The following is a 16,396-nucleotide window of genomic DNA, read 5'->3' on the forward strand; positions in this document are numbered from 1 at the left end:
GTTACTTGCCCATAATGCAACAGACAAATGAGACTTCTTTCCTAGAAATATCCATGCTTTGTAATATTATGCAGGAAATGCATTGCTTGGCTGTTTGCATATCCCGGGGTGGGATGCAGGCACAATAGCGAGGATGTGGGGGTGCATCTTCCCTTTATCTGTGCCTGCCTTAGGGGATCTACATATTTTATCTGTGAATGTTAAATATAAATGATAAGGTCTCAGCAGAATGTTCTTCTCCAGCGGGAGAGAGGGGAGAGTTGCAGTTTATCCCGGCAGTACAGCGCAGTAGGCTCATATTAGCTTAGCAGAGTAAATAGCAGGGCCGCACAGGACATGGCCGCACTGTCATTAAGGGATCAGTATAGAGTCGTCATTGCCCACTCTTGTGGCTAACTGCACACCCACACTCTGCAGGCAGAACTCATGAGTCCCATTAATGTTGTTATCAGAATAAAAAGCTTCTGTTTTTGCCTTAAAGGAATACTGTCATGGGAAAACATGTTTCTCCAGCAGAATCCTGCATTGTAATCTCTTTTTCAAAAAAACAAATAGATTTTTTTTATTTAATTTTGAAATGTCAGATGGCTATAGCCATAGTCTGCATTATCCAGGGTGCCACAGCCATTTGACCTGTGCTCTGATAAACTTCAGTCACACTTTACTGCTGCGCTGCAAGTTGGAGTGATATCCCCCCCTCCCAGCAGCCAATCAGCAGAACAATGGGAAGGGAGCAAGATAGCAGCTCCCAATAGGTATCAGAATAGCACTCGATAGTAAGAAATCCAAGTCAGGCTTGGGACTCCCCCAGTTACATGGGAGTAGGAGAAACAATAGGTTATCTGAAAGCAGTTCTAAAGCGTAGTCCTGGCTCCTTCTGAAAGCTCAGGCACAATGCTCCCTGATGTTCCTCTATGAGGGGGTGGTCATATTTGTGCAGCAGGAGGCCGTTAGTATTAGACGCTATAACTGACAGGTAGAGAAGGGACAGTCAGGATGGCAAAATAGTCAGGTTTAGGAACTTCAAGTAACAATTACTTACAAAAGCAGCTCTATCAGCGAACAATGGTCAACGTGACCTATGGGGAACTTTTAATGTACATTCATATTCTGAAGAGTAGTTTTTTTAGTGTCAGTATCACTTAAAAGGACAAGAGATAATAACTGTAGGGTGCCAATATATTATGCCCCCCAACCTTTACCCTCCCATGGAAGAAATAACACTCACTACCCTTAAGCCTCTGGACAGGTGCTCCTCTTCACTGAACATTGCACCAAGCTGGGGTATATTTCTGCCTGTGCCACCATGTTCTAACAGGCTTCTAATGCAGCAGTCCTAAATATTATCACCCCATTGGCGATCATTTGTGAACCATTTGATTAATTTTTGACCCCGAGCACAGCATGCTAAGGGCAGAAGGCCGGAATCAGCCATTTTATTTGCATTTTGTAGGCTGCGTTTGGCTCTGCGCTCCATTTCGGAGATGTAAGTCAGCGCTGTATTAGTGAAGGGAGGGTGGGAGAAGGCATTTACGTGTCCCCCTCCCACCCCTTAACTTGCGCGTCATTCAAATGAACAATTTACAGAGCGCCAGGGGGCACAGCCCACTTTGGTAGAAATAATATAAACGCAAACTATCTACTGAATGGTAGTGTGTTGGGGGTTTCCTTAATGGAGAAGGATCTAGGGGTTTTTGTTGATAACAAGTTGTCTAATTCCAGGCAGTGTCATTCTGTGGCTACTAAAGCAAATAAAGTGCTGTCTTGTATAAAAAAGGGCATTGACTCAAGGGATGAAAACATAATTTTGCTCTTTATAGGTCCCTGGTAAGGCCTCACCTTGAGTATGCAGTGCAGTTTTGGGCTCCAGTCCTTAAGAAGGATATTAATGAGCTGGAGAGAGTGCAGAGACGTGCAACTAAACTGGTTAAGGGGATGGAAGATTTAAACTATGAGGTTAGACTGTCGAGGTTGGGGTTGTTTTCTCTGGAAAAGAGGCGCTTGCGAGGGGACATGATTACTCTGTACAAGTACATTAGAGGGGATTATAGGCAGTTGGGGGATGTTCTTTTTTCCCATAAAAACAATCAACGCACCAGAGGTCACCCCTTTAGATTAGAGGAAAGGAGTTTCCATTTGAAGCAGCGTAGGTGGTTTTTCACGGTGAGGGCAGTGAGGTTATGGAATGCCCTTCCTAGTGATGTGGTAATGGCAGATTCTGTTAATGCCTTTAAGAGGGGCCTGGATGAGTTCTTGATCAATCAGAATATCCAAGGCTATTGTGATACTAATATCTACAGTTAGTACTAGTGGTTGTATTTATAGTTTATGTATGTGAGTGTATAGATTGGTAGGTGTGGGTTAGGTGTGCTGGGTTTACTTGGATGGGTTGAACTTGATGGACACAGGTCTTTTTTCAACCCTATGTAACTACTATGTAACTATGTAACATTGAGACTCTGTCCTTACTGCTCTAAGGTAGGGTGTAAGGACAGAACTAAGGTGCACCTCTTGGTGAAGAGACAGGTTATTAATATAACACTCTGTGCAAAGAGCAGCACTGCCCTGGGCGCAAGTGTTTTCTAGATGATTACTAGGGGTGCACCCTTGCACTACATTCGGGTGCTGTACCATCATACTCCAGTCTCTCATTCAAATCACTGTTCTTCAGTTTTTAGTTTTTTAATTATTTGCCTTTCTTTTCTGACTCTTTCCAGCTTTTACATGTGGGTCACTGACCCGGCAGCCAAAAACCTATTTCTCTGTGAGGCTACAATTTTATTGTTATTGTTAATTTTTATTACTTATCTTCCTATTCAGGCCTCTCCTGTTGACCTACAATGACTTCTGTATCGCCCCTGCCTGTAAGACCTAGGCTAATACACTGTCAGAGACAGTGCAACCCACAGCAGCCAATCAGATGTTTGCATTCAGCCTGGTGACCAGTAAATGCTAGCTGCTAATTGACTGCGATGGGTTACTGGGGCAGATAGCCATGTGTGCACACAGGTTATTGTACCAGTGCAGCAGTGCAGTTGTGATGGTATAAACACATTATTTAGTACTGGCTGGAACCCAGGCCCTGACAGCGATTCAAAATAGGCCCTGGCATTTCAATTACACAGAGGCCCAAACAGCCCCCCCACCAGCCCAATAGGTAGTGACTGTCTATGGCACCTTACAGCAGCCCCTCTTTTGAGAGAGGATGCTGGGAGTTGTAGTTGAATAGTAGCTGTACGCTGACACTGTTTCATTGTATTACACACTCTGCCCTGAATTTCCAACCTCTTTCCAAAAAAAAGAGCTTAATGTGTGGAACTTCCATAGTTCTGTAACTCCTACTCTGCGGGGCCCTTACAGCGGCTGGGGCCCAGACAGGGGCTTCCCAATGCTCACACCTCTCTCCCAAGTAATGACTTTGTCTAAAATCATTCAGACACAGTTCCGAGCTTGAAGTCACTGGTGGTCGGACCGACTACATGTACTACTTAAGCGTTGCCTTTGATACATAATATATAATGTTTGTCTCATTGTGTAGAACAATATTGATTCTTGCTGCGCATCCACTGAATGTTTTGACCCATAAACACGCTATTGATATCCCTCTCTGTTCTTGCTTGACAGCTACACATCCGCCTCCCAGCTTGCCCGAAGGGGAAATCACGACCATTGAAATCCATCGCTCCAACCCTTACATTGAGCTGGGAATCAGCATTGTGGGAGGGAACGAGACGCCCCTAATAAATGTCGTGATCCAAGAGATTTATCGGGACGGCGTTATTGCCAGGGATGGGAGGCTTCTTGCCGGCGACCAGATACTTCAAGTAAGATTATTTTTAATTACAATTCTGTTTAACATCTGTGAACTTTGCTGGCAGTTTCAGCTTTACATAAGTCTCCATTGTTTACTCTCTGGTTTTAAATATTAATTTTATATTAAATAGTATTCAATAATTATAATCAAATAAGATGCCGTTTGGATGGAGGTATTACAGCCATTTATTTTTTCTCCCCAGGTGAATAACTTTGATATCAGCAATGTGTCGCATAACTATGCCCGATGGGTGCTGTCCCAGCCTTGCACTGTGCTGCATCTCACTGTGCTGCGAGAGCGGCGGTTTGGCAGCCGAGCCCATGGGCACGGGGATGGCGGCTCTCAGAGAGATGAGAGTTTTCATATCACCCTCAACAAACGAGGTTCCAACGAACAGCTCGGCATTAAGCTTGTGCGCAGAACTGACGAATCGGGTGTTTTTATACTGGATTTGTTGGAAGGAGGGCTGGCGGCACAGGATGGCAGGCTGCACAGCAACGATAGAGTGCTCGCCATCAATGGCCTTGACCTAAAGCATGGGACTCCAGAACTCGCAGCCCAGATTATCCAGGTATTGGCTGGTCAGGGTGAAGCATTGCATAGGGGATAATCAGGTGTCAGTGACGTCATCATGGCTTAAAGGGGTTGTAAACACAGCCATGATGCTGTCCCACTGCGCCCCCTTCACCAATGAGCATTCTAATTACTATAATATAAGTGCAAGAGAATTGACCAATGAGAACACTGATTCCCAGAACTATGTCAGGCATCTTGCTGTTATCTTATCTATAGAGATAATGATGTCATTATTATTATTTCATTATATGACACAGGAATCAGACAGGGGGATAAAGGACAGGTTTGTTCAGTGCTGGGAAACTGTGCTTAAAGCTCCCAACTCCAATTGCAGGAACAGAACAGGGAGCCGGGTTCCCATTAGGCACAAAGTTCTCCCCTGTTCAGAGGTGGTGGGTTCCATACTGGGTGAGCTTTGGAAGATTCGTTCTTTTGAGAGGCAGAGGATGGATGCGGCACGGTGGGCGTCTTTATGGCGCGGGTTTTGTTTTCGGCCTCCTTAAAACCCTTTATCCACCTGGCCCTTTCTGACTGGCCTCTCTGGTGTGGGGCTGGTCTCTCTCACTCCCTTTAGATTTTTTAATTTCTGAAAGATTTTTATGATTGGGCTCATGCTGTTTTAGGTGAGTAACCTGCGCCTCTGTCCTTCTGTCCTTAGTAATGGCTTCAACTTCTCATGGCCACCAGAAAGGGCTAGGGAGGGGAAGTCAACTGGGCAGATATGGCAGCCACCACCCCGCTGCTCTAGTTACCTTTTATTATGAGGCATGGGGAGCACAGGGCTGTATTGGGAGTGAGGGTGGTGTGGTTTGGTATAAAGGGGCAGTCTCACAGCTCCCATTCTGCACAGCTAAAATGCATACAGCCCTGTAGTTGCTATGTTTGTCCTTCTTTTATATATAAGTTGGGTGCGCAAAAAGTCAGCAGTTTCACAGCATTCACAGCATAGTACAGCAAGCAAAATGGGCATCAAGGCACAACAGAAGCCTACTTAGCTGAACAGCGGCAGAGTTTGAGGGGTTTTGTGGGTTAGGGTGAAATCAAAAAAGCCTGTGCACCCAGCTTCTGATTCAATAAAGTCATAAAGTTCTGAGTCAACAAAGTAGTCTTTCTGGTGTGTTTGGTGCTCAGTTTTGTATGACAGTTGAATATGCTGTGAATTTGGAGACTAGAGTTTTGCCTTAGGGGGCAATAAGGCTGCTAATCCTTACAGTAGTGGCTGACTAAAGTATTATACTGGCTATGATACAACTAGTAATAGGGCAACAGATAACAGATAAAGTGTTTGTGTGTGTGTAACTCAGTTTGTCTTGCTTTCTATGTCCTGTATAGGGCAGTGGGGAGCGTGTGAATTTAACTGTATCTCGACCTGGGAAGCACCAACCTGGGAATATAACCAGAGACCTGGGGATGAACCAGCCCCACCATCACACACAGCAAGTGTATCACCACCGGCCCAGCGCACATAAGGTAATGGCAACACCTGTACAATCATCCTTAGAGATATCTGTCCCTGAGGATTGCGAATTTCAAACTCCCATCAATCCTATAGCATCTGGCAGCTTTGTATCTACAGGGCCTTCACTTTCTTCTACAGCTGCTCTGGGCTGCATGATAAACATCTTTGGTAGAAATATTGTAGCCCCAGTATTTTATATCTGAAGTGTAAACAGCATTTCTGGCAAGTTCACATGGATTTAAGGGGGGCGTCCCAAGAAAATATCTCTGAGGCCTTGCCTGCATTTCAGTTGGTGCTTAGCAGCACTTGACATGCATACAAGGTGCATCCAGCAGTGCTCAGGCTTGTATTTTATATATGGGACCGAAGCCTGGCGTATGGTAGAGCCATGTAAGTACTGTATCTTAAATACTGTATACAGAATAAGCACCCCTGAGCTCCAGTGTTTATGGCAGCACTTGCCATTTTGGGAAATATTGTGGGATGGAAAGCATATCTAATTTTATAAACACCTCCCAGTGTACATTTATATTACTCACAATAATGATCCTGCACTAGGCTGTATAGGCTGTTGTATATGGCAGATGATATGGGCCAGTACTGATGTTACAATGGGAGGCTGAGGTCTCCTCTTTAGAATGTATTTTTTCTTGTTTTTAAGTTTTCACTAGAGTATCAGCTCCCAAGGCTATTGCTTAGCAACATTTCTACAAATAGAATTTAATGAAAGCAGCATAGGGCATAAGAGATGTCCCTGTATAAATAAAACCGCATTCTAATTGCAAACGCCTTTGCTTTCCCAAGGATCTGGCACAATGTGTTAAATGCCAAGAAAAGCATATTACGGTGAAGAAAGAGCCCCAGGAATCACTGGGCATGACGGTGGCAGGGGGAAGAGGCAGCAAAAGCGGAGAGCTGCCAATCTTTGTGACGAGCGTCCAACCCCACGGGTGTCTTGCAAGGGACAGCAGAATCAAGCGAGGTGCGCGGGCAGCATTACCAGCCATTACACACTGATACAGGGACACTACAACACCAGGCCAGAGCTTGGCGGCACAGTATATTGTTGCTAAAGATTTTACAACCCCAAGTGTCCCAGGATACCCAACAAAAAAATATATGGGGGCTCCCTTTCTGACACACGACTCAAGGTTCCCCCTGCTCCATCATCCCTGCTCATATTCATTTAGCTGCATGGGCCTGGGGAAGGGGAGGATCACTAGTGCTTACAGCCCCTGCTACAATGGACTCTGCTCCCCTGTTGTTCTACCCATTAAGCCTACAGCCGGGGTCCCTCATATAGTTGTGCTGTGCATCTATACATATTCATTTCATATAGAGGTATGGGATCCATTATCCAGAATGCTAAGAATTACTGGAAGACCATCTCCCACAGACTCCATCGAATAATTTCAATTTTAAAAAGTGATTTCCTTTTTTCTAAAATAGTACCTTAATTATAAGATAATAGGTCCTATATGTTCATATAATAGAACCATATATTACACGTATAGGTGGCATTATTGCTTATATATTTAATATTGACTCCTGCTTTCTTGTTAAGGGGATGTGCTGCTGAGTATCAATGGCATTGATCTGACCAACCTCAGTCACAGCGAAGCAGTGGCCATGCTGAAAGCCAGCGCTACCTCCTCAGTGGTCTCTCTGAAAGCCATCGAGGTGGAGGTGATTGAGGAGCAGACACCAGGCAAAGAGGAAATGAGCACCGTTAGTGAGAATGAATATGATGCCAGTTGGTCTCCATCATGGGTAATGTGGCTGGGCCTCCCCAGGTTTGTGCCTATAAATGTTTATTTATCATTCTTTATTTTTATTCTGCAGCTCTTTACCCATAGCCCTCCTGTAGTGTTACAGTCCCCATTTAAGAAACCAGAAGGGTTTGTCCTTGTTGGCCAAGGAGATAGCTCAGTCCAAGGGGAAGATGCTACAGAAAAAAAGCCCCACAAAGATAGATGTTGACGTCCCTTGACGTTAGCTTTATCTGCCATTGCAACTGAAAGTATGAAAATGAGTAATAGTTTCTTTTTAAAATATTTATCCTGAAATGGATTTTATTTTTCTGCTGTTCACTGTTCCTGTATGGACTCCGGCACTCTGGTCCTTTTTCTATTTTTAAAGGCCACATTAGCAAGCTCTATCAGTTGGAGTGCACTGTTAATATGTATTTCTACTGAGTGGCGTATTTCTCCCAGCACCTCAATTATCTCTCTTCATACTCCCTCGCTCTTGCGTGAAGCGTTCCCTCAGCCCTCGGCCTCATTTGGTAGGGGGAGCTGCCTCAGCCTTGCAATAGCTGTAATGAAATATGTTCCTTGTGGGTAAATAATGGGCAAAATACTTTTTGCACTTTAACCCTTTCAGTGGGTACGTTTAGTCTTGCCGCGCCACACGTTATGTATTAAAAGGAAACCTGGAACTGTAGAATATGCAGTGTTGGCACAATAGTACTTTTATGTCAGCACTATAGATTCTATGAGGGTGATGTAATAAAAGGCACTAAGTTTGTCCAGGAGCAGTAACCCATAGCAACCAATCAGCAGGTAGTGTTACTGATCACCTGTTTAAAAGCAAACATCTTATTGGTTGTTATGTTTTACTGTTCCTGGGCAAACTTAGTGGCTTTTATTACATATGGGGGGGTCTGGTGTCATTTATGGTGTTTGCCATGCGAGTGACGTCTGCACCCAATTCTTTAGGCTCCTATTGATACAGGGCATGGTCAGGAGGTGGCAGTAGCTCCAGGGCTCCCCTGTGCCTCGGGGCAGTAGCGCCTGATTCAGAACAGAAGGCAGGAAAGACTGAGCAGCGCCAGGCCCAACTCTACGGAAGTGCAAGGAGCTCATTTTTATGCAAGAACCTTTAATGAAAGTGGCTTTATGCACAACTCACTGCAGGGGAAAGCCCAAGTAGCCCACTGCAAACATAAATACGCCCTATAATGTACAGGTATAGAATATATTATGAAGAATGCTTGGGACCAGAGGTTTTCCAGATAAGGGATCTCTCTGTAATTTGGATCTCCATACCTTAAGTCTGATAAAATCATTTAACATGAAATAAACCCAAAGGAAATCATTTTTGAAAATCAGAATGATTTGATTAAAGTGGACTCTATGGGAGACGGCCTTCCTCTGATTCCGAGTATTCCAGATAAAGGATCCATTACCTGTACTGTGATTCTTGTCACTTAGCTCCACTAAATAACTGAACTGCCTTTTGTGTCAGGGGGCATTAGAACCATCAGTTCATGAGTGAATGAATCCATAAAAACATGTCATGTATAGCACATGGGGGCACAGAGCTGCTGTTATGCTCCTTCTTACTGCACTTACTGGAATTCATATAATAAATACAGGGTGATTTTCTCTTTTAAAGTGCTTTTAGTGTCTTCATTTACTGTAATGTTCTGTAGGACTGAGTTATTCTCACCATAGGACTGAGTTATTCTTACCATATTTATTTACCCATATGTATGTATTGATATGTGTGGGAGCTGCCATGCTTTTGCTCTGAGGAACAAGGAACCCTCCAACACTGCTTCTAGGGAACGTCAGGTCTAATCACCATTTCTAACAAAGTTAAATTGGTGGTTCAGGTTATCCAGGGGCATGGCAGTTCCCCTTTGAAGATTTGTCAGAAGCAATGTTACTGATAGGCAGCAAGCAGCAGCCATTGCTATAGCCTTGTGTAATCGCTATGTACTCAGCTGTCCTATCTAGAACAGTACTTACGGGAGATAGCTCTCAGTACAAGTGAGGGAATACAGGGGTAGGGAGATAGCTCTCAGTACAAGTGAGGGAATACAGGGGTATGGGAGATAGCTCTCAGTACAAGTGAGGGAATACAGGGGTAGGGGAGATAGCTCTCAGTACAAGTGAGGGAATACAGGGGTAGGGGAGATAGCTCTCAGTACAAGTGAGGGAATACAGGGGTAGGGGAGATAGCTCTCAGTACAAGTGAGGGAATACAGGGATATGGGAGATAGCTCTCAGTACAAGTGAGGGAATACAGGGGTAGGGGGGATAGCTCTCAGTACAAGTGAGGGAATACAGGGTTATGGGAGATAGCTCTCAGTACAAGTGAGGGAATACAGGGTTATGGGAGATAGCTCTCAGTACAAGTGAGGGAATACAGGGGTAGGGGGGATAGCTCTCAGTACAAGTGAGGGAATACAGGGGTAGGGGAGATAGCTCTCAGTACAAGTGAGGGAATACAGGGGTAGGGGAGATAGCTCTCAGTACAAGTGAGGGAATACAGGGGTAGGGGAGATAGCTCTCAGTACAAGTGAGGGAATACAGGGTTATGGGAGATAGCTCTCAGTACAAGTGAGGGAATACAGGGTTATGGGAGATAGCTCTCAGTACAAGTGAGGGAATACAGGGGTAGGGGAGATAGCTCTCAGTACAAGTGAGGGAATACAGGGGTAGGGGAGATAGCTCTCAGTACAAGTGAGGGAATACAGGGGTAGGGGAGATAGCTCTCAGTACAAGTGAGGGAATACAGGGGTAGGGGAGATAGCTCTCAGTACAAGTGAGGGAATACAGGGGTATGGGAGATAGCTCTCAGTACAAGTGAGGGAATACAGGGGTAGGGGAGATAGCTCTCAGTACAAGTGAGGGAATACAGGGGTAGGGGGGATAGCTCTCAGTACAAGTGAAGGAATACAGGGTTATGGGAGATAGCTCTCAGTACAAGTGAGGGAATACAGGGGTAGGGGAGATAGCTCTCAGTACAAGTGAGGGAATACAGGGGTAGGGGAGATAGCTCTCAGTACAAGTGAGGGAATACAGGGGTAGGGGAGATAGCTCTCAGTACAAGTGAGGGAATACAGGGGTAGGGGAGATAGCTCTCAGTACAAGTGAGGGAATACAGGGGTATGGGAGATAGCTCTCAGTACAAGTGAGGGAATACAGGGGTAGGGGGGATAGCTCTCAGTACAAGTGAGGGAATACAGGGGTAGGGGAGATAGCTCTCAGTACAAGTGAGGGAATACAGGGGTAGGGGAGATAGCTCTCAGTACAAGTGAGGGAATACAGGGGTATGGGAGATAGCTCTCAGTACAAGTGAGGGAATACAGGGGTAGGGGAGATAGCTCTCAGTACAAGTGAGGGAATACAGGGATATGGGAGATAGCTCTCAGTACAAGTGAGGGAATACAGGGGTATGGGAGATAGCTCTCAGTACAAGTGAGGGAATACAGGGGTAGGGGAGATAGCTCTCAGTACAAGTGAGGGAATACAGGGGTATGGGAGATAGCTCTCAGTACAAGTGAGGGAATACAGGGGTATGGGAGATAGCTCTCAGTACAAGTGAGGGAATACAGGGGTAGGGGAGATAGCTCTCAGTACAAGTGAGGGAATACAGGGGTAGGGGAGATAGCTCTCAGTACAAGTGAGGGAATACAGGGGTAGGGGAGATAGCTCTCAGTACAAGTGAGGGAATACAGGGGTAGGGGAGATAGCTCTCAGTACAAGTGAGGGAATACAGGGGTAGGGGGGATAGCTCTCAGTACTAGTGAGGGAATACAGGGGTATGGGAGATAGCTCTCAGTACAAGTGAGGGAATACAGGGGTATGGGAGATAGCTCTCAGTACAAGTGAGGGAATACAGGGTTATGGGAGATAGCTCTCAGTACAAGTGAGGGAATACAGGGGTAGGGGATATAGCTCTCAGTACAAGTGAAGGAATACAGGGTTATGGGAGATAGCTCTCAGTACAAGTGAGGGAATACAGGGGTAGGGGAGATAGCTCTCAGTACAAGTGAGGGAATACAGGGGTAGGGGGGATAGCTCTCAGTACTAGTGAGGGAATACAGGGGTAGGGGAGATAGCTCTCAGTACTAGTGAGGGAATACAGGGGTATGGGAGATAGCTCTCAGTACAAGTGAGGGAATACAGGGGTATGGGAGATAGCTCTCAGTACAAGTGAGGGAATACAGGGTTATGGGAGATAGCTCTTAGTACAAGTTGATCCAGGGACTGGTCCGATTGCCATCTTGGAGTCAGGAAGGAATTTTTTCCCCTCTGTGGCAAATTAGAGAGGCTTCAGATGGGGTTTTTTGCCTTCATCTGGATCAACTAGTAGTTAGGCAAGTTATATATAGGCATTATGGTTGAACGTGATGGACGTATGTCTTTTTTCAACCCAACTTACTATGTTACTATAGTACTTGTGCCTCCATCACTACTGCCATACATTTAGATATCATAAATATATAATAATATGGACTTGTCTTTCTTTTTGCAGTTGCCTGCATAGCTGCCATGATGTTGTTCTGCGGAGGAGCAGCCTGGGGAGCTGGGGCTTTAGTATTGTCGGGGGTTACGAGGAGAATCACACAAACCAGCCTTTCTTCATTAAGACAATTGTGCTCGGGACTCCTGCTTATTACGATGGCCGATTGAAGTATGTTTCCTTGGGGGCCAGGGATATATATATATAGTGAATAATGTAACCCCTATTGTAAAATATAAGGATATAATATACAAGAGCCATGAATAAACTGTAAATTATATTCTTATAAATGGTGCTTAATGATGTCATCAGTTATAATTGGTGCTTAGTGATGTGACTAAAACTTGTGTATAATAATAAATATAGTACCCTCTGCTGAGAAATATGAGGAAATCAGAAGTCACCTCTAAGTTCCATGACCTGTAGAAAAGCACTCAGCCTTTAGTACCTTTATATTTAACAAAAGAGAAACAAACTGTTCCCATTAGAAAATCCATTTTTTATATGTAAGAGACAACTGCCAACCAGGACTGGTTTTAGGGTATGGCAGAAGTGGACGGACCCTTGAGATTCTGAGGGTGATGAGGAGTAAGTCCTGTTCCACTTGAACTCGCCCAGTTGGCCTCAATGGTTTACTGTAGGATAAGAGTCATGTTAAGTAATGGTGTAATTGGCATTAGTGTGGTATAAAACTAATACCTTAATAGGCCAGTTAGCTCTTTGTAATGGATTATTTGCATGATAAAATTCATTGTAACATCACCTTAATGCCACCTTTGATTTCCCGTACAGGTGCGGGGATATGATTATTGCCGTAAATGCACTCTCGACTGTCGGAATGAGCCATTCTGCCCTGGTACCGATGCTTAAGGAGCAACGGAACAAAGTAACTCTCAGCGTCATCTCTTGGCCTGGCAGTCTTGTTTGAACCGTCAGATTTCATGAGTGAATTCTCGTGCTCTGTGATAGCTGGTTAAAAGCTGGGCCAAATCTCTGCCAATCAGTTTGTGATTACTTTTGCAAGAATCAATTTGTCCTTGATTGACTTGCTTATACTGAGCTAATAAAACAACTTTTTTCTACAAATCAGCTACATGACATGTCTCAAGCAGGAGGGCCGGCTGTCACGCCTCAAGCCCGGCCAGTTATTCCTCATCCCAGTAACGACTTCAGCCTGCTCTTTGTTAACCCTGGGTGTAGTCACCCCAACTTTGGACATAGTCACCATTTTCTTGCTCTCTTTTATCTCTGGGTCTAGTTACTATGTTCGCTTGCTCTTAACTCTGCCCATAGTCACCATTTTCTTGCTCTCTTTTAACTCTGGGTCTAGTTACTATGTTCGCTTGCTCTTAACTCTGCCCATAGTCACCATTTCCTTGCTCTCTTTTAACTCTGGGTCTAGTTACTATGTTCGCTTGCTCTTAACTCTGCCCATAGTCACCATTTTCTTGCTCTCTTTTATCTCTGGGTCTAGTTACTATGTTCGCTTGCTCTTAACTCTGCCCATAGTCACCATTTTCTTGCTCTCTTTTATCTCTGGGTCTAGTTACTATGTTCGCTTGCTCTTAACTCTGCCCATAGTCACCATTTCCTTGCTTTAACTTTAGGCCCAATCGCCATTTTATTGCTCTTTGTAAACCTTGGTCCTAGTGATCATCATTGCTTGTTTTGGGTCTAGTCACCATGTTGTTGCTCTTTTTTAACTTTGGTCACGTTTGCTTGCTTTGGCTCTAGTCCCCACTTTCCTCGCTTTGTTATCTTTAGGCATAGTCGCCATTTGCTTGTACTTTTGCCAACTTTGGTCCTAGTCGCTCTCTTAGCTTCCTCTTTGGTAACTTTGGGCCTCATCACAATGTTGCTTTCTATTTGTTAAATTTGGACCTAGCCACCCTTTTCCTAGATACCTTCAGGCCCCAATCACCCTTTTCACTTGCACTTGTTAATTTTGGCCATAGACACCATTTTCATATTCTCTGTTACCTTTGTGACTTATCGTATCCCCCTTTATTGTAATTTGATCATTTGGCCCACCCATCGCCCTCCCAGGGTAGATTTCTTGCTCGTTACCTTTGATCCTATTCACTCTTTTTGCTTGCTCTTCATTAACTCTGGGTCCAGTCACCATCTTACTGTCTCTTTGTTAACTTTGGGCCTAGTCACCCTTTCTTCATACTCCTAGACAACTTTAGGGCTAATCAATATTTTTGCTTTTTACTGTGTTGACAAAAACATCGTTATTAAATTGTACCTGGTACCTTATATCACCCCAGCTCCTTTACAAATTAGTCCTGCCAGTCATTGTCTTTAAAGCCATATTTATGTATGTCTGTGCCAATGCAGAAAGTTCTCAGCCGGCCCCTGAATTCCTTTCATTTCAGAATTATTACAGAGACTTCAGTTTTTCAGCTTTCTACATTGTAAATCTGAGACTCTTCTTGGCTCCATGTGTCCAAATAATGTGCTGCTACTGGACGGTTATTGGTTTACCTCGCAGGAACTTTGCCAGTAACAGATGTCCTTAGAAATAATATCAAACCATCTGCTTGTGTCGCTTAGCAATCTGAGCATTATACCTGGGTCCAAAGCCAACTCTTAACAAATGGGTTTTGTACTGTGCAATAATTGCTTTCTCTTTGTTGGTCAGAAAATAATTTCATACTCGGCGTGGATTGTACAAAGGAGAGGAATGTGCCACCTGCGCCTTCGCGGGTTTATCTTCCCGATGAATGTTTTTTTGTTTGTATGAACAACTTTTGATATTTTTACTGCAATATTTCTATGAAATTGTGCTACGTGCTTGTGACCTTTCTTACTGAGCAGGTAGTGGAAGTGCTTGGCTGGGTGAGCTGTGAAGTCACGTCGAGTTTTCGCACTCTGATCGGACGCTCGTGATAATCACCATGTGCATGAAATGAAAGGGTCTCGTGCCCGATACATTTCTTCTCTCAACCTGAATGTCCCAACAATCAACTCCTGATTTCCAGACCGGCTTTGCAATACCTATGGAAACAGAACCTTTTTGAGTATTAAAGGAAAAAAAAAACTTCATATTTATTCTCCGGATACTTGTGGGTCATTTATTTAAGCATGGATATTTGTTGTGATGACAAATGGAAGATTTACATTTTGTGTTTCACAAAAAAAATGCTTAAATAAAGTTTTAAAGTGGTTATTAGAAAGATCTTGCTCTTTGAATGCTGATATTGACCTGATAAAAGGACAGGGGGAGATTTACAGTACAGGCTCTATAGACTTGGTGGGGAGGGGGGGAGGAGAGAAGCACAAAGAACATAATGTATTATGTAGAGCTATTAGATATCCGTGTGTAGTGCACCAGGGCTGTTGTACAAGTATGGTATGTATCCCATATATCCCTTGTATAAGCAGGGTCGGACTGGGGAGTGCAGGGCCCACTGCCTCTGCCTCAGGGGCCCCTGCACCTGCCAATGGTCCCCACCACCTCCGACCCTCTGCCAGGAGGGAGATCTGGGCCACTGGGGCCTACTAGGGTTTTTTCCCGGTACCCCAGCAGTGTGTATAAATGAATCAGACTCTCAGAAGGCTGCAACCTCAGCAACACTTATAGAGGCCATACAGATTGTGCTGTTTCTGTTACTGTCTCTGAAGTTTGTATAAGCTGAGTCAAAGTATATCTTACTTCGAAACATGGTATAGGACTCCCCTCCATAACTCCAGACGTCACCAGGAACTCTTGCACCATCCAGTCCCTTAAAGGGCTAGTAAACCCTGCTGCACGGCACTGCTCAACCAAACTTTACTCAGCTGTTGCTGGACTACAAATCCCAGAATAATGTAACATATAATGAAGGTAAAGGCATGCTGGGAGCTGTAGTCCAGCAACATCGTTGTATTCTTTACATTGTTGTATTCTTAAAGCAATATTGCACAAAAGTTTCCTAAACTTTTCCCCAAATCTCCAGGGCCAGTAGCTGCATTAAAATGCCAAAAATCCTCCAATAAGAATCCCAGCTGATCTGTATAAACCCGGCTCCCTGTTCTGTTCCTGCAATTGGAGTTGGGAGCTTTAAGCACAGTTTTCCAGCACTGAACAAACCTGCCCTTTATCCCCCTGTCTGATTCCAGTGTCATATAATGAAAGAAAAAAATGACATAATTATCTCTATATATAAGATAACAGCAAGATGCCTGACATAGTGCTGGGAATCAGTGTTCTCATTGGTCACTTCTCTTGCACTTATAATGAGGTTTTTAGTCAGTAGAATGCTCATTGGTGAATTTTCCTGCATCTATAATTATGTTTTTTGACAACA

At 44.2% G+C, this 16,396-nt stretch overlaps 1 protein-coding gene across 3 annotated transcripts in view; it reads left to right on the top strand.

The window, feature by feature from the left end:
• The window catches only part of lnx2 (ligand of numb-protein X 2), an 89,710-nt gene extending 74,427 nt beyond the window's left edge, over positions 1-15,283 (top strand). Inside the window, 8 exon segments of one of the 3 annotated variants that reach the window (NM_001079138.1) lie at positions 3,625-3,824; positions 4,017-4,385; positions 5,723-5,860; positions 6,654-6,831; positions 7,414-7,642; positions 12,117-12,275; positions 12,897-13,428; positions 13,645-15,279. In NM_001079138.1, the coding sequence (NP_001072606.1) occupies positions 3,625-3,824; positions 4,017-4,385; positions 5,723-5,860; positions 6,654-6,831; positions 7,414-7,642; positions 12,117-12,275; positions 12,897-13,032 (1,409 nt within the window). In that variant the 3' untranslated portion in view covers positions 13,033-13,428; positions 13,645-15,279. 3 annotated transcript variants of the gene reach the window in all.
• Positions 15,284-16,396: the final 1,113 nt, after the last annotated feature.

This window comes from Xenopus tropicalis, chromosome 2 (assembly GCF_000004195.4).
Source record: "Xenopus tropicalis strain Nigerian chromosome 2, UCB_Xtro_10.0, whole genome shotgun sequence".
Lineage (NCBI taxonomy): Eukaryota > Metazoa > Chordata > Amphibia > Anura > Pipidae > Xenopus > Xenopus tropicalis.